The 21,882-nt window shown below is 39.0% G+C and overlaps 1 protein-coding gene across 1 annotated transcript; it reads left to right on the top strand.

Moving 5' to 3' along the window:
• Positions 1-16,441: 16,441 nt before the first annotated feature.
• LOC117986372 (toll-like receptor Tollo) lies at positions 16,442-21,147 on the top strand. Its single transcript, XM_034973202.2, has one exon. It carries the CDS (start codon positions 16,618-16,620, stop codon positions 20,644-20,646), a length of 4,029 nt encoding a protein of 1,342 aa, XP_034829093.1. The 5' UTR covers positions 16,442-16,617; the 3' UTR covers positions 20,647-21,147.
• The last annotated feature ends 735 nt before the right edge of the window (positions 21,148-21,882 follow it).

Genomic DNA, 21,882 nt, shown 5'->3' with positions numbered 1-21,882 from the left:
CACTATGGGATAGACGAGAAAAAAAAATCATCCCACTTTACATGTAGGGGAGCTACCCTAAAAAAAATATTTATCAAAATTTGATTTCGCCACTTTGTCGGCGTGATTAATATTTATACCCATGCCAAATTACAGATTTCGAGCACTAATAGTCTCTGAGATTAACCGAGGACGGACGGACGGACAGACAGACAGACAGACGGACATGGCGAAACTATAAGGGTTCCTTGTTTACTACGGAACCCTAAAAAGCAACAGTGTAGAACTGTAGAACATTCGGCACGAAGAAAATAAGCAATGTGGTTCCGTGCTGATCTGGAGACCTGGGAGAGCCTGTATTGTAATCCGTGCGAATAAGACACCTTCCGACAGGCTGAAGTCTTTTTGGAATATTTGCTCCTCCTATGAAGACAAAATATCAGGTAGTTTTTTGATAATACTACCTATAGGTACGTTTATGGTTTTGTGGTCTATTGAGTAGGCTCTTAATATATGACAGGAGAAAGCGAGGAACACAAATTTCTTAAATATTTACTCTTTTAGTATATAAGATCATTATGGTATGGTAAAAGTTTCCAAACACCAATCAATATTTATCAAAATGTAAAATTCAAACCGGTCAATACCCCGGAAAAATGTTAATGTTAATGAATTATTTTATACTTTTACCTAATTTATATGTCGTGTAGGTGGCTTATATGGAGTTCATTCAGAATTCTATTACCCAACCATAAAGTGTCCAAATAGCAGCAATGCCCCAATAAATAACTATATTCTTTCTGTGAGAAGACACCTTGGTCGAACCCCTGATATTGTAAACCGATATATTAGGGTGGTCTCTGTTATGACCAGTGCGCTATTCAATCCAAATACATTGTAAATACGCATCATTGTGGTCGCCCCGTGTGTATGGAGTCAGTTATTTATGGGTAACCAATATAATTTCATTAGCACGGAACTGTTTATAAATCTGTGCGAGTATGGTAACAGACACGGAACCTTAAGGTAAAGGCAAGTGCCTAATAGTTTTTTGTAAGTTTAAGAAATATTGTATCACTACCCATATTATAAATGCTTAAGTGTGATTATTTGTTGGTTTATTGGTTTGTTGGTTCGTCGATTTTTTGCTAGAGAGAGTGACATAAACTACTTTTTATCCCGAAAAATCAAAAAGTTCCCACTCACGGGATTTTAAAAAACCTAAATCCACACGGACGAAGTCGCGGGCATCAGCTAGTTCCTTCATGAATAATAATTTGTGTTATTATCATTGCATGATTAGATATACCAGTGCACTCAGCACTTTATCTGCTGGAAGTTTATGAAATATCTAAGTGACCATAAGACAATAAAATTAAGCAAACTTAAAAAAATATTGGATAGGAAGAGGCGTTACACAAGTAACAATAAAATTAACTTGTTATAATCTGCCAAAATAAAATTAAAATAAATCTGTTTAAGGAAGTTAGAAAACAAGAAAGGGGCCCCCAGACTTGCGTTGCCTAGGGGGCTTCATCGCTTCAGGTTTAATCTAACCCTGATGGTGTCTAGTATCAATTTAGTTGACGACAGTGTCCGTTGTTATGGGCAATAAATTGGGGGATTATGTTGTCGTGGGCCGTGATTAGATGGCATCGATGGCTGGCGGATATTGAAGGGAAAATCTAAAATTAAATCGTTTAAGCCAGGTTAATGGCGGACATACAATGGGATCGGCAGCTAATGATGTGCGGTGAGGGTATAAGCCATGTCATGATATCGTTAACATGTTTTAGCTTTTGGAGCTTATATCATATTGTGGGTCAGATTATTATTAATATTGTTACCTAAATATTAATTATTTGCAATTTCGTTTAATTGATGTCACATATATTTCCATAAAGCCTGCATTGATTGGCCCTTTTTTTGTCTTGCTGGTTCTGCGTCGATTCTGTTAAAGTCATATACACCCGTAGTTATACCACACCTCAGACCTATTCCGTATAGGTATCTCTGTGGCGGTGAAATTTTCTTATTGTGTGCTTAGTATCAACACTACGTAAAGTAGTCCTAGTAGTAGTAGGGCACCTATCTATCCATCCATTAATTTATTCCAATAAATATTCTAATAAATGATATGTAGCTTTCTCAATTAATCCAACAGGAAATCTAACCTGAAATCTCATGTTTGCGAAGTGACAGGCTAGCGAGCTTTCCGTTTTTATGCCATCTTATATCCAGCTAAATGTAATTGTTTTAATAATGATCAAACCAATGCATCATAAATCATCGTTTTTTTAAATTGTTGAATAGGTAGGTACATTAAGTTATCTACTTGGTAATTGTTCTTCTTTTTGCAGTTGGAATAGCTTCGTAACGAGTCTTTACGCGCTATCAGATCTTTTTTTATCAACCGTGCTCACCGGTTGTGTACGCACTTGTCATGAGGCTAAGCGACACGTGACTTTTACAATAAAATCATGTTCAACTTAAATGCTTTTAGCTGTAGATTGACCAGGCACGACCTAAGATCTAACGTTCTTTTTCTAAAAAGCGGTTAAGTGCAAAAAATAGTTTGCAAGCTATTGCAAAAAACATAGGAATCAGTAAAGTAAAGCTAATGTTTCTAAAAAGGTTGCTACGTAGGACGAAACTGAAAATCTATAACGCAGAATTTTTCAGGTTATAAAAATTCCCACGTGTTTGGTGATAACTCATAAAATATTTATCATTATGGATGGAAACATTATTGAAATAATCCATTTTGGAGCCAGCTACGATTCTGTTTTATTTTGTATACTTTAATCCTATTTAATTAACTCTTCTTTCTCCGTAACGTCAAAAACTGAGCGCTCATAAAAACAAATCGATCAGTTCACAAGATTAATTTAGCTTGCTGATAATTTTAGGCAAAAACTGTTAAGCTTAGGTCTCCAAATAAACTACGAATTCTTGAATATCTTTTAATCGAAGCATCTAAAACGTGCTCTATCTAGTAACCGACACAATTTTCTTTTAGTGTCAATAATAATTACATTTTCTTGCGTTTTTAACGATTTGCGTTTGTAAATTAGACTGAATGCGTTGCGCATGACTGCGCTGCTATTCTAAGGGGCCTCCGCACATCGGCTACGAGCGACGTGACTTGGTCATGCAGCCTTGCCCTGGTCGTGTACGTTCTGAGTTCTGACCCTAAGGTCACGTTCTATTACATTACTCAGACTCAAGTCAGAGTTAAAACATGAGCTGTTTTAACTCTGACTTGAGCTCTGGCTTACGCTAAGCATAAGCATACATAGATTATGCTCAGAGTAAAGTCAGAGTTAAAACATGTAAGTGGCATACATAGACTATGCTCAGACTCAAGTCAGAGTTAAAATATGTGAGGGACATACATATAGTATCTCGTTGCTATAGATCTCATCCCAGTCTGAGAAAAGTCAAAGTACGCTCTATAGATATTTTGTAGTCTGTGCTTATCCACCAAAGCGGAAATTGGTGGGGATGTGTTTAAATGCTTCTCATTCTGAGAAGAGACCCATGCTCAGTAGTGGAACAGCAATGGATCATGATGATGATGATGATGATGATGGTTAGTTACCTAATAAAGAGGCTGGATGGTCAGTGTGTGAAACTAGTCGGGCTAACGTCGACGAACTACGTGAGTAACGCCGTTTTGTCATACATGTACCTATAGTGTGTTAATCTCCTAAACCGTTTCATCGAGATATATGTGAATGAACCCTTACTTTGGTCACAATCACAATCACTTTATGTACGGCCCGGCCATATCTGAGCTGTCAATCTTTCATCACTCATTTGTTCTGCCAGCTCGACCGAACGTGCCATGTTATTCTATTGAAGCCAGCTATTATGCTTATCAGATAATCTACAAGTTGCCCGTGTACCTGTGTTTTCGTGTTTGGACAAATATCGATGCTTAACGTTGAAAGTACTTTCACATTAACCAATCTGACATCAGGGAGTATAAGGCTAACTTCATACTTGTATATTATGGAAGGATGATAAATATAATGTACCTATGTGTAAAATAGTTGTAATACTCAAAGCTTAACGTGGAATATCCTGCTGGCTGTTTCCTGCACGTGTAATTGGAGTGCCCTCTTTCAAGGCAAGAGTGAATAAGAACTGTATTTTTTTAAAACTCAATGACACAATAAATGTGAGAAACAATAATTACCTATAATAACCTTAGGAAAGTGTGAAAGCCGAGAGGTGCGTAGTGGGTGTGTTCAAAAAAGCAATGATTGCTAAACAGAACAGACAAGAGATACCTTCTAGAAAAACTGCTTTTCACCAGGCATGATTCAACGTAAGCCTATCACTATTAAAAGCATAAGTCAGAAGAGAAGGTATAATTTACTATAGATTTAAAAGGGTAAACTGATTGCGATTTGCATGACTCATGACTGTATGTTTTCTCTATAAGGTAAATTACCGTTAAGAAAGGCTTTCAGCAACCCACTCGAGCCCTATCGCGTTATTTCGGTTGCTTCCCGAAGTCAGTCAATATAACAAAATAGGACTACTGATTACTTTTATTTCTTGGACACAATATACCTTCTGTAATTTAGAACTAAACTTCGCCTTGGAGTTACGGAATGGGCTGGTAAATATCTTGTAGGGATTTATACTTTTCAGGGTCGAGTGTCGCTCGTGCCCAACGCAAAATTATGATATCGACTGCAAATATTACGTTTTCCAGTGAAGAGTAATTCCAGCACCTTTCCATCACTGGTCCATAGTAATGGTATCAAAGATCAACAACCTATTACTATGTTACTAGTAGTTTCATTGTATGTTAAAAGAATCAGCAATTGAGCTCAAAATAAGTATGAAGGTATTAGGTGACCTAAATCATGTTGAAACATGCCGGAATAAAGGAGTTCTTTATCCTACATTTTCTAAATACTTATTTTAACTTTTAAAGCGTCACGTGCACCGCGGTCACTCGAAAAGTTATAAAACGAATAATACCTCTTTTGTTAGCGCCTCAATTTTAATACTGAGATTTCTATGCGAGCTTTTGACCAAAGTCGACATTAAAAGGCTGGGTGTTGTCGAAGAGTCAGCGGGGAACTTTATGAAGATATTTGGTAAAAGGTAAGTTTGTTATGTATACTTATTAGGAAGGTTAACATAGGTTATATTGGATGTAAGTAACCTACATACATGATACATCCAATCTAAATGTATAAAAAGAAAAGTCCTGCCTCGCTGAATAAATAATTAACGCCTAGCCTAAACCGTTGGATCTAGAAAGCTAAAATTTAGCACAAGAAGAAAGGCTGGATTTTTTGAATTTCCCACGGGAGCGAAACCGCGCTAAATCTAAATGTGGTTCTAGTCAAAGTAAAACCACAAAAGGGCAGAAACTGAGTGATTAAGATGAGTGCACCAAAATGAGAAAAAATCGTTCTAAATAATCATCTTCATCATCATCATAGCCTCCGGACGTCCACTGCTGAACTGTGAAAATATAGGCTTTTTGAAAAAATCGCCACCAACCCGTGATCCTCAGCCTTGCTCATCTAGCCACTTCCAGCTTCCCTCTTTAAATCGTCGGTCCATCTTGCTGGAGATCGCCTCATACTACGCTTACCGACATATCCGCGGTCTCTATTACATTTCAACTTGCTGATAGTTGAGGCTATGTCGGTGGCCTTGGTTCTTCTTTTAAATAGGTACTTATAATATTTTATAAAAGTTGTTGACAGAATAAATTTTCCTATTTAGCTAATGTAGACTTCGATACTACACTTTCAGTTCATATCAAGTGCTTACGATATAAATCACGCGTTCTTTTGTGATTAATGTCAACGTTAAAAGCGTAAAGATTCATATTTAGTGCAGGGAGTCCTAAACGCCGTGACAAAACCCGACCGGATTAACCAGATCTATAAAAGAAGGTGGAAAATAAAAACTTTCTGCTTACTGTTTACGCGTTTCTTCCATATATAATTATTTATTTAAATCCCCACATAAATTTTCATTCATCCCACTAAATAGACAACGGTTTAGAGTTCCGCGTGTCTTGTAAAGAACCTAAGGGTTCTTTTTTGAGGTAGGTACACCGTACATAATATTATACATATATATTATTACAGTCGATGCTAGAGTTATCTATTGGTCACACATAGATTGAATCTAGATTCTAGAGCCGCCAATACATTTGTTTTGCTATTTGTGTTTACACTGGGGCCGATTCTCTTGTACGCAATCTCTAAACTAAACTAAATTAACAGGTCTAAATCTAGTGCTATCCTTTTCCGCAGACATCATTATGAAAGGGATAGCAATAGGTTTAGACGTGCCATTTTAGTTTAGTTTAAGAGATTGTGTACAACGGAATTAGCCACAATGACCAACTTGGTGGAGAGAAGCCTTGATTACATGATTGTACTAAAGTAATCGCTTTATTAAGGCTTTGTTCTTAAAATTGTGTAAGTAATAGTTATTAGCCATGGAGTTGGATTCAGCTTAGCTTATTAGTATTATAAGCTTCTCAACTTTTTAGAAGTAAATTATAAGGTGTTAAGTGGAACATTAAGGCACTTTCATTCATTTAGGGTTTTCTTGCCACGTATGAAACTTATTTGAAATATTGCAGAAAATCGAACTTTTTCTCAAAATTAATTTATGGAACCATCAAATATAGCGGCTTAACTGACTATTCGGATGTCACGAAAATATTCAAACAAACCATTCAACTATTTATAACATGTGGCGTAACAAACACGATTAGGCCGCCGTTGTCGGATCAAACACAGATGTTTGAGGTGCATTTAAAAAGTGCGGTAGAGAAAAAAACTTTTTGTATTGGCAACTGACTAGAGAATAAGATAGATGGAGCTCTCTCGAACTACGTATTTAGTGAAGTAGCTAGTTTTGAGTGCATCCCACGCGTTGCATCATATAAACGTTCTGTGCAGTGTGTCTTGAGTAAACTTAACGAATTTCATGTCTGAATTGTTCATTTTAGTATGTGACGAACGTAGGTATATTCTTAGAAAGCTCTGCCGAGCCAGTAATCTTGGATTGAGACGCATATTTATAGTGTAAATTTTTTTGGCGCATGGCTGCTCTGAATATATTTTTTAGATTCAAAGCTTACGATTTTGGACCTGTGTCATTATTCATCATCATTCATGAGACAGTGGATGGCGTCTATTGTTGGAAAATCACCAACATCATTATCACCCGATAGATGTCCACAGCTGGACATAAGTCTCTTGTAGAGACTTCCAGGCGCCACGGTCTTGCGCCGCCTAAATCCAGCGGCTACCTGCGACTCGTTTGGTGTTTGTCCACCTCACAGGTCAACCTAGTAGGAGGGTCTTTCAACGCTACACTTTCCAGTGCGAGGGTGGCATTCTAGCACATTGGGATCGCAACGTCTATCCATTTTTCTAACTATGTGCCCTGCCTATTGCCACTTCAGCTTCGTAACCCATTGAGCTACGTCGGTTACTCTGGTTCTCCTACAAAGCTCCTCATCTAATTTGATCACGTACAGAAACTCCAATGCTCATACTGTTGGACATAAGGTTTTAGTTACTGTCTATAGTTTTTACTACTCTGTGGTATTGCCCAAATTCGCTTTATACCGAAAACCGGAATCCGCGGCCCCTCCGAACCAAATAATGCTAATCATAATGGCATTACATTCATTCGAATTTCGTCAAGTATCTGGGGATTGGGCCGGGATTCTCATCATTATTTTTTTGCGATTCAATTCTAACGAATTCTTTGTAAAAACGCCGAGAACTAATCAGACCTTCGCTAAATTAACTGGTTGTATGATTTCGTAGCTTTGACGCCTGGGATTAAATTTTTAGTAAGGCGAATGTTGTCGGAAAAACTTACACTTTTTCTTATAGAGCAATAGTTTCTTATTATTTGGTTATTCTTATCTGCTACTTTTGAAACTGAAGGCTAATTTAAATAGGTAAAATCTGGAAAACATTATAATCTTTAGATAGGAACACATTTTTTAAAATCCTCGATTTTTTATATTAATTTGTGTGCGAGTACTTATTATGTTTTTTTTTGTTGTTCGATGATAACTTAGCCCTTGACCGCGATTTCACCAAATCGTAAGTACCTAATGATACAATTTAAGATGGTAAGCAGGTTAACTTGAAGGGATGGTAGTGTAAATAATAGTTACCTATTACTTATTATTAGCGTAATCGGTTTCTACGCGACATTTTTTACCGAACCGCTTAATCGCTTCCCAAAGACAAAATTTCTAGTCCATAATCTTTCCTAAATTAAGACTAGGAAATAGCAGCTTAAGTTAAAAATTTCTTTGGAGGAACACAATATACCTAGTCGACTATTTTTGTTCAGGTTGACACATAGCACTCCATTAATCAACCAAATCCTATGACTGTGAAACTCATAAATTCCATATGAAACATGGAATGATGCACATTTGGCCACGATATCCCGGGATAACACAACAATATGAACTTAATGCTAACTTTACAAACCGCAAGCCATTAGCACAGCTGATACAAAATATTTTGACGTTTACTGCCAAAAATGTATGGTTCCTTATTCCCTATAGGGGATAATGATATTATGGTTACCAGATACAAGTGTGAAAATTCCGGATAAATCCCAATCTTTTTTTGATTTATAAAAATAATAATACCTAATTACACTTACTTACAGCGAAGGATGGTACCCAATATGCTGGCAGCCTTGTCCCTTTGGTTGGATGGCCAAACTAATTTTTTGGCTATCCAAAGGGCCATGGGAGCTGCCAGCTCTTGGATCCCCGGTTGACTCAATAACCTTTTTTGAAATAACGTATTTTACACTTTTCTCCTATAAAATTAATTATTTATCATCATCATCATCATCATGATAAATCCATTTCTGGCCCACTACTGAGTACAAGTCTCCTCTCAGAATAAGAAGTTCTTAGACCATAGTATGCCACACTTTTATTGTTGGAACTATTTATTTAAAATCCGGACAAATTCACTTAAATCCGCCTGAAAAAAGGGCCAAGATTCTGGTTATGTCCGGAAAGTTACGGTCCTCTGGTATCCCCTACCCTACCTATGGGTCTTTAGGGACTCCTATTAGGTACATAGACAGTGTAACTGAATGGCGTGGCCACGAAGATCGATTTATGCGTTTTTTTCTCTATACACAATAGACCCTACTTATTGACAGTTAATGGATTTGCGAAGCAGGAACAGTTGGCTGGGCTAGGGATCGCTCCTTGTGATGTGGTTAGATATGGTGATCAAAGTCATATGTTGTTTCATTCGACGCGCAGCTTTGTGGTTTTGTCACCCTCTAAATTAGAGGCATTCGCTTGATTAAAATTTATGGTCGGGATTGTCTTTCATACAAACAGCTATAGTTTAATATTCCGTATTATGTGCCTTACCTACGTCATATCTAATTAAGGGATTTACCTACCTACTGTTAGGTTGAAGTTCCTAGTTTTATGCATTATTCCACTTACAAAGGTTATTTCAGCAATAATAAAACTCCACCAAACTGAAATTCAAATCGCAAGATTCCATTTGCACCAGTACATACCCTTATTATAAATGCGAAAATGCAGAAGTAACCAAGGCTAATAAACTACATAATAATCTATCATGAGAAGTAGCGTAAAAAATAAAAAGATTATAATAAACAATCGTTCCAATTTCCAACTTTTTAAAGTTGCCAGTTTAACGGATGTAAACATAGATGGCGCTACACGTTCGTAAAGTTTATTAAAGAACAAATTAGTATGTGAAATAAAGACATCATCCCACCAGGGACAAACATGGAAAATTAGAAATAAATATATTACAAAAAAGTTTGCTACGTAGGTAGGTAGGTACATGAGATTAATCTAAAACCTAACTAAAAATCTTGGTCCTACGTTCGTTCTTCTGATCAATCGCCGGCCCACTACTGATCACGAGTCTCCTTTCAGAATGAGAAGGGCTTAGGCCACAGTCTACCACGCTGGTCCAGTGCGGATTGGCATACTTCACACACCTTTGACAATATTATAGAGGCATGCAGGTTTCTTCATTATATTGAAGCTATATTTAATTGCTTGAACCGCAGATAATTCCGAAACATCATTTTTTGAATATTCCAATGTTTTTTGGCGCTAACTCAAAAACTACTTTTTACAGTTAGCCGTTTTGGAAAAAGGACAGACAATGCGATTGCGACGAAGCCGGGGTGATTCAGTTATTAAACTCTAAATCACTTCATCTTTAGTCCCTCTTTAGCACAGACGTTTATACTACTCGGTGCTCTTTAGTGCTAAATATAAATCAGGCCACGTGCTTTTGATTAACGGGACAGGTTGCAAGTTAACAAGAGCGGCCATTGTCGCCATGATTTAGAGAGCACATCAAACGATTATGTCGCGTCTACGGAAAATTTTATTTTCTCTAGAACCGACGACGGCGCAGGATGTGTGCGCAGTAAAAAGTAGATTAAACACTTTCAGCGGTTCCTCTTCACTATGGGCACCACCAGAATTTAAAGACCCGTGCTGGGAGAGTTCTTAGCCGTTAAATCGCTTTAAAATTCTAAAAAAATTATCTTTTGACCCTGGTTAGAATTTTGATACTAGATACCTACACGCTTAGCTTAGTCAAGCAGTAGTGTAATGTGCACTAGTTTGTCTAGATTTTATGCTGATTTAACCGACTTCAAAAAAAGAACGAGGTTCTCAATTCGTCGGAATGTTTTTTTTTATTATAAAGTCGGCAGGGATACCGAGATAAAAAATGTCCATTCGAAAAAATTTGTCTCTCAAACAATTTAGGTGGGGAAAACCTACGTCCAGCCGTGGACGTCTATCAGTTGAAGATGTTGATATAATGATGATGATGAATTTTTTCAATCTTTGACGCTTATAAAACAAATAACTAAACAATAAGTATACATTATTTAATGGTAAAAAACTGAGAGTTACATTTTTGTTCCATTTGCCGTGGAGACCCTGGGGCCATGGAGTCTTAGTGCTAAAAAATGTTTACGAGACATTTCACCGCAATTAATAGCCTCATCTGGTGACAGAAGGGCTGGCTCATTTTTTGCGCAACGGATCAGCCTGGCTGTCCACTGTCCAGCGCGGAAATGCAGCCAGTATTCTTGGCACCATTCCACGCGGGCATGATTTGTATAGTAACTAGATAAGGCTAGCTTTATTAAGGATAGTTTTATTGTAATATTTTCATTAAAAAAAAAATTGAAATATTTACCATAGCTCAAGATACAGTGGTGGTATGAAGAGTGCGAGTGAGTGTACATTTGATTTACTACTTCCCGAGCGAGAGGGCGTCACCGCCATTACGCCAGCGCCTGATGGTGGAATATTAAACACACTGTTTAGTATTGAGACGTATGAAGTTATTTTGAACTGATGGCAACTTAGTATCTATTTTTCTTACGTGAACTAGCTTGTGCCCGCGATTTCGTCCGCGTGATATTTTATAGCTTACTAGCTTATGCTCGCTACTTCGTCCGGGTGGACTACACAAATTTCAAACCCCTATTTCACCCCCTTAGGGGTTGAATTTTCTAAAATCCTTTCTTAGCGGATGCCTCCCACCATGCCTATGTGACTGGATATCTAACTTCTTGAGTGAACGTTCCTTCCGAGTAGTCATTGACGGCTGCTCGTCGGATCTTATGGCCGTCAATGCTGGTGTTCCTCAAGGGTCTGTCCTCTCCGCTACACTTTTTTTGCTGCATATCAATGATCTGTTACAACCCGGTATCATTGGGTACGCCGACGACAGCAATGTAGTGGAAAATTACATATCCAGTCCGCGTGCTGGTGGCTCAGAAATCAGTGAACTCAGAGAGGCAATGGTTGAACGGTTAAATTCCACCCTGAAATATGTTTCAGATTGGGGTGATGCCAATCTGGTAGAGTTTAACGCGACAAAAACTCAGGCGTGCCTGCTTACAGCTAAACGGAGTCCTTTCACCTTGACTCCCACTTTCCGAGGTGTCTCCGTTCCTATCACCGATCATATTGATCTCTTAGGTCTCGAAATTTCAGCCAATATCAACTTCGGAAGGGCTATCGAAGCTAAAGCCAAGACTGCTGCCAAAAAACTTGGTATTCTTAACAAAGTCAAGCAGTACTTCACGTCACACCAACTGGTAACCTTATATCAGGCCCAGGTCCGGTCGTGCATGGAGTACTGCAGTCATCTCTTCGATGGCTCTGCTAAATACCAACTAGCCGCTTTAGACGCCGTTGATAGTCGAGCCAGGAGACTTATAGGCGAAGATTCACCACTTTTGGGGAAGCTTCAAAGTCTTGATCACCGCCGAAAAGTTGCCGGCCTATCGGTGTTTTACAGGATATATTTCGGAGAGTGTGCGCAGGAGCTGTTCGATCTTGTCCCTCCCTCACCTTTCTACCACCGTACCGCAAGACACCGGGCGAGTTTTCACCCCTATGTCGTCAACATTCCATCTTCGCGCACGAAACGCTTTGCGTCATCATTTCTTATACGCATGGCTTTGGCTAGGGTCTGGAATACTCTTCCTAGATCAGTGTTTCCTGTCAATTATAATCCGGGTATCTTTAAAACAAGAGTGAATAGGCACCTTCTAGGCAAACGCGTCCCATCTTAGGCCATATCATCACTTTCCATCAGGTGTGATCGTGGTCAAGCGTGCGCCTATAACGAATAAATAAAAAAAAAAAGCCTACGTTACAATATCTGCATGCCAAATTTCAGCTCGATCCGTCCAATAGTTGGAGCTGTGCGTTGATAGATCAGTCAGTCAGTCAGGTAGTCACCTTTCCTTTTACATATTTAGATTCTGAACTGATGTCAACTTTGTATTGTCTGATGTCGAAGGTTACATTTTTGCTACGTTTGCCGTGGAGACCCTGGGGCCATGGAGTCACTGTTATGGAGTTAGAGAGAGAACACATGGAGTTAATGTTAAAAAAAAATTACGAGACATTTCACCGCGGTTAGGTAATAGTCTCATCTGGTGACAGAAGTTCTGGCAATTTTTTTTCGCAAAAGGTCAACCTGGCTGTCCAGCGCAGGAATGCAGCCAATATTCTTGGCACCATTCCACGCGGGCATGATTTGTATACCTAGTACGTAGGTAATAAGATAAGCCTAGCTTTAAGTTTGATTGTAACATTCTAAAAAAAGCCGGCCAAGTGCGAGTCAGACTTGTGCATCGAGGGTTCCGTACTACAGTCGTATTTTTTCGACTTTTGCACGATAAAATATAATGCATAAAAATTAATGAAAATCTGTTTTAGAATGTACAGGTAAAAGCCTCTACCCCACTTGGCATATTAATCTGACTTTGAAAGTTGAAAATACTAATTATTTTTTCATGAACACATTTTAATTTTTTTTGGTGATGTAACCACATATTCATGGTTTTCGGATTTTTTCCTTGCATATGCTATAAGACCTACCTACCTGCCAAATTTCATGATTCTAGGTCAACGGGAGGTTAACGGGAACCTATAGGTTTCTTGACAGACGGACAGACAGACAACAAAGTGAATAAGGGTTTCGTTTTTCCTTTTGAGGTACGGAATCCTAAAAATTACTTAATAATAAAGAACATATTTAAAAAAAATTGTAGTTATTCATTTTCCTTACTCTGTTTTTTCAAAAGAGCGACTGCTGATTTTCTTGCCGGCTCTTCTCAGTAGAATTTTTTTTCCGAACCGGTGGTAGTCTTGACATATAAAACACAAGTGACACAACTTATCCTACATGAAATAAAATATTTCACTCATTTTATTTAGGTTCTTCAACCTACCTCTCGGGCCTCTCTTTTTGACTAGTTACCTCTTTGTTCAGTATTTCAACCCGCGGAACAGTAATAAAGCTCTTTTCATGTCAACCGACAGCTTTCAAACTCGAGTATTCTCGAGTAAAAAAATCTCGAGTGCAATCGTATGCACGTTGGGACTGGGTACTTGCTATTTTTTTCTCGATTTATCTGATTGACATTCCTGCTTTTACAATAATTAGAACTTCAATTATTTGTATTGGGAAATGCAAAGTTTCAAAGGGGCTTGTACAATAGAATAAAGAGTAGGTACTTCAGATGAAAGTAGGTACAGATTTTAACGGTGTAGTTCTGAGAGTCAGATAAACCCGCAATAACTTACTTATTTGTACAGCTATAGACTATAGTATAGCTTTCCATGTTGTATTTATTTATATTATCGGTTTATATATTGTACTTATGTATTTACCTAAGCTAAATGAGTTTTGCGTGTGATTTTTATCAAGATTAATTAATGAATGGATAATATGAAAAGTTATTTATTTGATCTTACCTTGTGTTGACTCAGTGCATGAATAAAGATAAACAGTAATAAGGAGGTACCTATTTGTTTTTTAATTAGTCACAGTTTTATCGAATTTATTTTTATTCTTTTTGTGCCTATAGGTACATTCCTACTTGTTGTAACTTTGTATGGACAGAGGTGAAGCTTAACACTTTCCAAGCGTGTTGATGTGGCCTAAGACGGGAGCTTCCTTAATTCTAGCTATTTTGAAAATATGTACATACCTACTTACTCCTTATATAAGTCATACAGTCTACAGAGTCACACCTAGATGGTCTACTTTACAAACTTTAAGTGTAACATTTAGTCATTACCGTATCTATTTCTCTACTTGTCACGCGTACCTACCTACCTACGAGTGTTTGGATTAGATAAACTAAGCTGACTAAGGCATTAAGCGAAGCAGGTAGGTGTCTAACGTATTTCTGATGCGTAAAAAAGGAAGGAAACCCTTAAGTGGTGCTGAGTGATGTCACAACGATTCGACAAGTCTGATAACTGATAAGAGCTTATCGCGGATGCGTCAGTATCACAGGTACCTACATTACACGGCACAGGGCCACGACGTTTTCGCATAAGCTTACTAAAGACGAGGAAGCAGTGATCTAGTCGAGGTCGGGAGGTCTGGGTTTCGTTCTCAGGCCTCGCTGGGTTTCTACTTACCTCAAATTTTTCGGAGTAATGTGCGTTTCGAGGAATTAAATATCACTTGCTTTTTAACTATGAAAATGTCGTGAGGAGGAAATCTGCACGCCCGAGAGTTCTCTATAATGTTCTCAAAGGTATGTGAAATCTGTCAATCCGTACTCGGCCAGCGTGGTGTACTATATCCAAACCCTTCTCATTTTGAGAGGAGACCCTGCATGCTCGGTAGTGAGCTGGTGATGGGTTGATGATGATATAGGTACTTCTTATGGGTAAAGGCTTGAACAGACATATACACTTTATTGTAGTGGTAACAATAATGTCTAACGCAGCTCTTAGAAGTTGAAGACCTGTAAGGAACACTTCATCTATCTACTAGCAATACCTAGGTAGGTACTTATTTAGGATGTCCAGCCGGGACTTCTTTGTAGACTTAGGCACAGAATATAAATAGTAGGTAGGTAGGTACTTGACTTAGGTACGTTTCCCTTTTATTTATCCATTTACCTATAGGGTTAAATACCTACCGTTTATACGACAAGGCTATGGCCCTACACCTAACTACCTACTATAATATAGTAGGTACCTAGTAGGTAGGTAGGTACCTACTGCAAAACAAAGGAGTTGCAGGAAACGATTTCATTAGACTTCCATGAGTTATCTCGGAGAGATAAACCGATAAAAGTCTATTGACAATGTGCGATGCATAGATTACGAAGCGAGATACCTAGGTAATATGTACCTACCTAGGCAGGTATACCTATTTATTGCGTGAGAAATAATAAGCATATCTACGTATTCATCTGCTTTAATATTTTATCGAAGTAATGAAAACTTAGTTAAGTATAGTAGGTAGGTACCTATGCGATAGGTCGAGATGGCAATCGAGGAGGGAACGCCCCGCACACCCGCACAACCCCCGCGCTAATACGGTGCGGACGAGCGCGGGTGACGTGCGGGTGTGCGTCCCCCCGACTCATACCCCGATTTCCATCTAGGTAGGACTAGGTAGTTAGATTAGGTAAAACCCTAAAAACTCAATGATTGACGTTGGGTCTGCTGTGGCTTTTTAAGATGGCTTTTTTTAATTTGGAGAGGCTCTGGTTTTGTTTTATTTGTAGGTATTTTGTCAGAATAGAGTCAGCACGCATAACTTTGGGATTACCAGTTCAGGAACGCAAAACAGATAAAAATTTGTAATGGATATGCAATTGAAATCGCTGCATCAAGTAAAAACAAACAAAGTATAAGAAGCGCCATGTTTATAAAAGCTCGCAAAGCGCGCTCCTGTTCATGCCAATCTTGCGGCGAGCAACTTGTTGCCGTTGTGAACTTTCCGCCGGACCGAGTCCGCGCTATCGGACCTCCCTGTCGGGGGAGGAGCGAGCGCGGGGAGCGCGCCGCGGCCGTCGGTCAACTCGCTCCACGCACGCCGTCACTCAGTCGCTTCTCACTCGTCGCCGTGAGCGGTAGTGTTGCGCCTCGACGAGCGCACTTGGCCGTTATGTGTCGTAAATCGAAACAAGTTTGACGGGAAATTCGTAAAGTTTTCCGACTGCATCCGGAGTAGCTTAGCGATGTACTCCGAAATAGTGACGTACTGAACAGTGACAGTTTTAAGTTAGCCGATCGAAATGTTATCACTTGGATTATTGAGTGTGTGGTATGCGGCATGGAGCTGGACGTACCTGAGCACCGGTGGGGCGTCGCTGACGAGCCGAGTGGCGGAGGCGCCTCAGGAGTGCGAGTGGCAGCGCGTGTCGGGCGGCGCGGGCGAGCCCACGCGCGTGCAGCTGGCGTGCTCGCTGCGCACCGCCGCGGGCGCCACGGACCTGCTCGCCGGCCTCAGCGCCTCGCAGGCGCAGCGCATCACCTCGCTCGATCTCCATTGTACTGATGTGCTATTCTTCGAGAGTTCACTCGATGTCGGCAGGAGAAAAGAGGAGGGCACCGAACTCCTATCGAGATTTCACAATCTCAAAGAAATGAGGATAGAGTCTTGTAAAATTCGATATGTGCCATCAGCTGTGTTGTCGCCGCTTAGCGGATTACGAAGCTTGTCTATTCGCACACACAATACTGACTGGTCGGCTATGTCGATGGAGTTTCACCGAGATTCCTTCCGTGGACTTACCGATTTGAGAAACTTGGATTTAGGAGATAACAACATATGGATTTTACCATCAGAGATATTTTGCCCCCTGTACAATTTGAAAGATTTGAATATCACACAGAACCGTCTGCAAGATATATCCAATCTAGGCTTCTCTGACTGGGGCAACGGTCCTACTGCACCGGGAAAATCGTGTAATACCGTGTTAGAGACTTTGGACATGTCGTATAATGAAATAAGTGGTCTTCCAGACAATGGACTATCAAGTTTACGTGCACTTCAAAAGTTGTTATTGCAGAACAATAGAATCTCAAACGTAGCTGATCGAGCTTTTGTAGGATTGAGTGACTTGCAAATCCTGAACTTATCATCCAACGCTCTGACCGCTTTACCCCCAGAGATGTTTCAGTCCTCGCGGGATATAAAACAAATATACCTAAACAACAACTCGTTGAGTGTCCTGGCACCTGGATTACTTGAAGGTTTGGACCAATTGCAAATTTTGGATTTATCATCTAATGAGCTGACAAGTGAGTGGGTCAACAGAGATACTTTTTCTGGATTAGTGCGTCTCATTGTTTTGAATTTATCACATAACAGGATAACAAAAATTGACGCTTTACTATTTCAAGATTTAAATAATCTCCAGTTTTTGAGTTTAGAATTCAATAACATTGGACGAATAGCAGATGGGGCATTTTCAAATTTGAAAAATCTGCATTCTCTTTCTTTGGCACACAATAATATCATAGAAGTAGACAGCAATCATTTTTCAAATTTGTATGTTCTAAACCAGTTGTTCCTCGATGGAAATAGAATAACCAAAGTAGACCTTCGTTCATTCGAAAATATTACAAAGCTTCATGATTTGGGATTAAGTGGAAACCAGCTGACTGAAGTCCCCGAAGCTATAAAAACATTAAGGTTTCTAACATCCTTGGACTTGGGTATGAATAGGATTACTAAAGTCACAACAACTCAGTTTGAGGGATTAGATGATCTGTATGGCTTGCGGCTAGTGGGAAACAAAATTGAGAAAATTTCCAAAGATACATTCTCGGCCTTGCCGTCACTGCAGATATTAAATTTAGCGTCAAACAATATCGACCAAATTGATGACGGAGCTTTTGCCTCAAATATGCAGTTGAAGGCCATTGGATTAGACGGCAATAAGTTGGTGGATTTAAAAGGAATATTTACTACCACCCAACCTCTTGTATGGCTGAATGTTTCCAATAATGAGCTGCTTTGGTTCGATTACAGTCACATACCAACTAATCTCGAATGGCTAGATATGCACGAAAATAAAATAGAAAAGCTTGAAGATACATATGGGGTGAAAGAAACTTGTAACGTAAAAATGCTTGATGTAAGCAACAATAAGCTTCGAAGCATCGATGAATTTTCATTTCCCAGTAGCATAGAAACAGCTGTTCTAAACAATAATCACATTGAAAAAATTAATCCCGGTACTTTTTTGCAAAAATACAACTTGAACAAAGTTATGCTCTATTCAAATAAGATAAAAACGTTAGACGTGGGAGCTTTCGCTATATCATCTGTGCCAGAAGACAAAGACTTCCCAGAGTTCTATATAAGCGAGAATCCATTTGAGTGTGACTGTACAATGGAATGGTTGCAGCGAATAAATCAATTGAGTGACCTAAGGCAGCGACCTAGGGTAATGGATTTAGAAAGTGTAAGGTGCTCTTTAACACATTCACGAAGTAATTCAGATATGCTTTTATTAGAAGTGAAATCTTCCGAATTCTTATGCGAATATGATTCCCACTGCTTTACTCTGTGCCATTGTTGTGATTTTGATGCCTGCGACTGCAAGATGACTTGTCCAGATAAGTGTTCATGTTATCATGATCTCACCTGGAACTCCAACGTAGTCGATTGTTCCAGTGCCGGCTACGATCACGTGCCCGAGCAGATACCGATGGACGCGACCGAAATCTATTTAGACGGAAACGATCTAAAAGATTTAGGAAATCACGTATTTATCGGTAAAAAACGACTGCAAGTTTTGTATCTTAACAACAGCAATATCAACACAATACAAAACAGAACGTTTAACGGGATCGAATCACTGAGAGTGCTTCACTTAGAAAACAATAACTTGGAAACGTTGAGAAATACCCAGTTCACGAGGCTTCAGAATCTCAACGAGCTTTATTTACAAGATAACAAAATCAAAGTCATAGAGAACGATACCTTTAATTACTTGCCGTCACTGGAGTTTTTAAATCTCGACAACAACGGATATGTTGATTACATGCCGTGGCGAGTCATCACTGATAACAATCCTCGCACGCGTGTGTCCGTCGACGGCAACAACTGGATATGCGATTGTAAGGACGTAGCGCAGTTGAATCAATGGCTGATAAAGAAATCAAAAGATACCGAAAGCATGATGTGCTACTTTGCTCATGGCCAACCAATGAATAAAACTATCGCGGCCGTAGCGAAGGAATGTAAAACGGAGACCTCTACCGAAGAAACCGGGACCGAGACTCTAAAGCGGTTATTCATCGAATCGAATGATGGGGTCGAAAATTATATTCCATACATTGCGGGAGTCTTGATAATAGTAATCGTGCTTTTATTGATGTGTGCATTGTTTCTCTTCGTATTCAGAGAAGATTTTAAATTATGGATGCATTCAAAATACGGCGTACGAGTATTCAGTTCCACGTCGAAGGACATGAACGATAATAAAAATAAGCGGTTCGACGCATTCTTTGTGTATAACTCACGAGATGAAGACTTCGTCACGCGTGCCGTGAGCTCCGAGTTAGAAAATTCCGGTCACACTTTGTGTCTCCAACACAGAGACCTACAACTGATCGAGAGACGGTCTAGTGATAGTTTAGTGAGTGCAGCTGAAAGTTCAAAAAGACTCGTGATAGTGTTATCCATAAACTTTTTACAACAAGAGTGGTACGCGCCCGAGTCAAGAGCGGCCGTACAAAGTGCTATAAACTCAGTGAATGTGAGACATAGACGTCAGAAAATAGTTTTTCTCGTAACGACTGACTTAAGTGCCATAAATATTGATCCAGATCTTAAAGTGCTACTCAAAACGTGTACAGTGATCGTGTGGGGTGAAAAGAACTGTTGGGAGAAACTAAATTTTCGGTTGCCTGACGTTGACGTCACGCTGCCGAATCGGACGCTTCATAATGCGAATAATATTAAGACTAGTAATAGGGAAGGGTTCGGGAGGCACGGTAATTTGAGGTACACTGCGCCGCCTACGTCCCACGACCCTTGGTATAAGTACGGGATGGCGCCTCCTATCTTAATGATGTCGAGTCCGATGCATTCGACTAGCGCGAGTGCGGAGGTCTCGGCGCGCAGCACCGAGGACGAGACGTGCTCGGTGGCGAGTAGCGAGGGCCGGCCCGACGACCGGTTACCGCACCACCATAGCTACGTCTCCATAGATAATCACCAGTGCGAGGAGCGCCCGCTCAGGCCCGCTCAACAAATACCCATGTCGAACACGAGGCCCACTAACGTGAGAAAGACTTACTTTGTATAGAGTAATGAAAATGTGATTTATTTTAATTGTACATAAATATTCAATTGTAATGATAAGACTTGAAACTTGTAATATTATACGGACGTGTATTAAGCATGATAATGTTAAGTATGAGAGATAAGTTGGTGCTGAACGCTAAACGTAATGAGGTAACGATGGGGTTCTTAACCTTTTGTTGTTATTTGTTAATTCACAATTACATGTACTACAAGTACCTTATCATTCAATATTTTTTACGTAATAGTATTCGACTGCATTTAAATATTTAACGTAGGTACCTGTTTATCAGACAGCCATCATGTTAGCTGTTTTTACTTGTACAATTTACATGACTTACAATACAAAACATTCCTTATCTTATGTAACGCTTAACGTTTCTAATGTTTTGAGGTTCCTGACTAAATTAGTCTAGCTAGTATATCTGGTGGAGTTAACGACTAATTTGTGATAATTTAGGTACTTATTTTTGTCCCTACGATTCGAAGTGAGAAGTGTATAAAAGAACAAAGTATTTTAAGAATGTAAATAGATTGATCAAGTTTCATAGCTGTCGAAGAACTGAAATGTACCCTAGTCAATTGTAAATAGCTATCTCTAGATGATAAGTATATAATTTGTGATGTAATTATTAGTTAGAATATTAAAAATCGTATTTATTACGCTTCCGAAATGCAGAGTATAAAATAAAAATAATATTTTTGTCTAAATGTCCGATTTTTATTCTTGATCCTCATAAGCCTGAGATTTCGTAGGAAATTTTGAAGAGGTGCTTCATGAAAGGTTTTTGAGGTCGTTCAAGGCTTCAGACAATACAGAAGGACCGTCATATTATCAACTTTTATAAAATTCTTCCTCAAAATTCCTCTTTCTACAGTTTCTCTGGCCAATATTTTAAAATTAGTCAAATAGTCTCAGTTTCATAGTTAAAAAACATTCATATTCGAATATATACAACTTTGCAAAATAAGTGGAACGTTAAAAAAGCACTGTTAAGTAACTGTGTTTACGAACTACTCACCGAATAATAATATTAGGTATGTTAGTTAATAGTTACATTTTTAGTTTTTGATGTTCAACTAATTGTGCTGGCATGTATATTTGAGATCTCTTTCAACTAAGACATGCCCGTTTTTAATATTACATCATCGCCAAAACGTTATTATAAACTCATATCTAAAATCAAAGTGATTGAATAGAGTCGAGAGTTGAGGTTAGAAAAAAATTTCATCGTCATAA

This window comes from Maniola hyperantus, chromosome 11 (genome assembly GCF_902806685.2).
Source record: "Maniola hyperantus chromosome 11, iAphHyp1.2, whole genome shotgun sequence".
Lineage (NCBI taxonomy): Eukaryota > Metazoa > Arthropoda > Insecta > Lepidoptera > Nymphalidae > Maniola > Maniola hyperantus.
The sequence above is the reverse complement of the archived record's forward strand: the minus strand, read 5'-3'. Positions and strand labels throughout refer to the sequence as shown.

Coding starts and splice junctions, on each gene's coding strand:
- LOC117986372 (XM_034973202.2), top strand. CDS start 16,618: ATGTTATCACTTGGATTATTGAGTGTGTGGTATGCGGCATGGAGCTGG.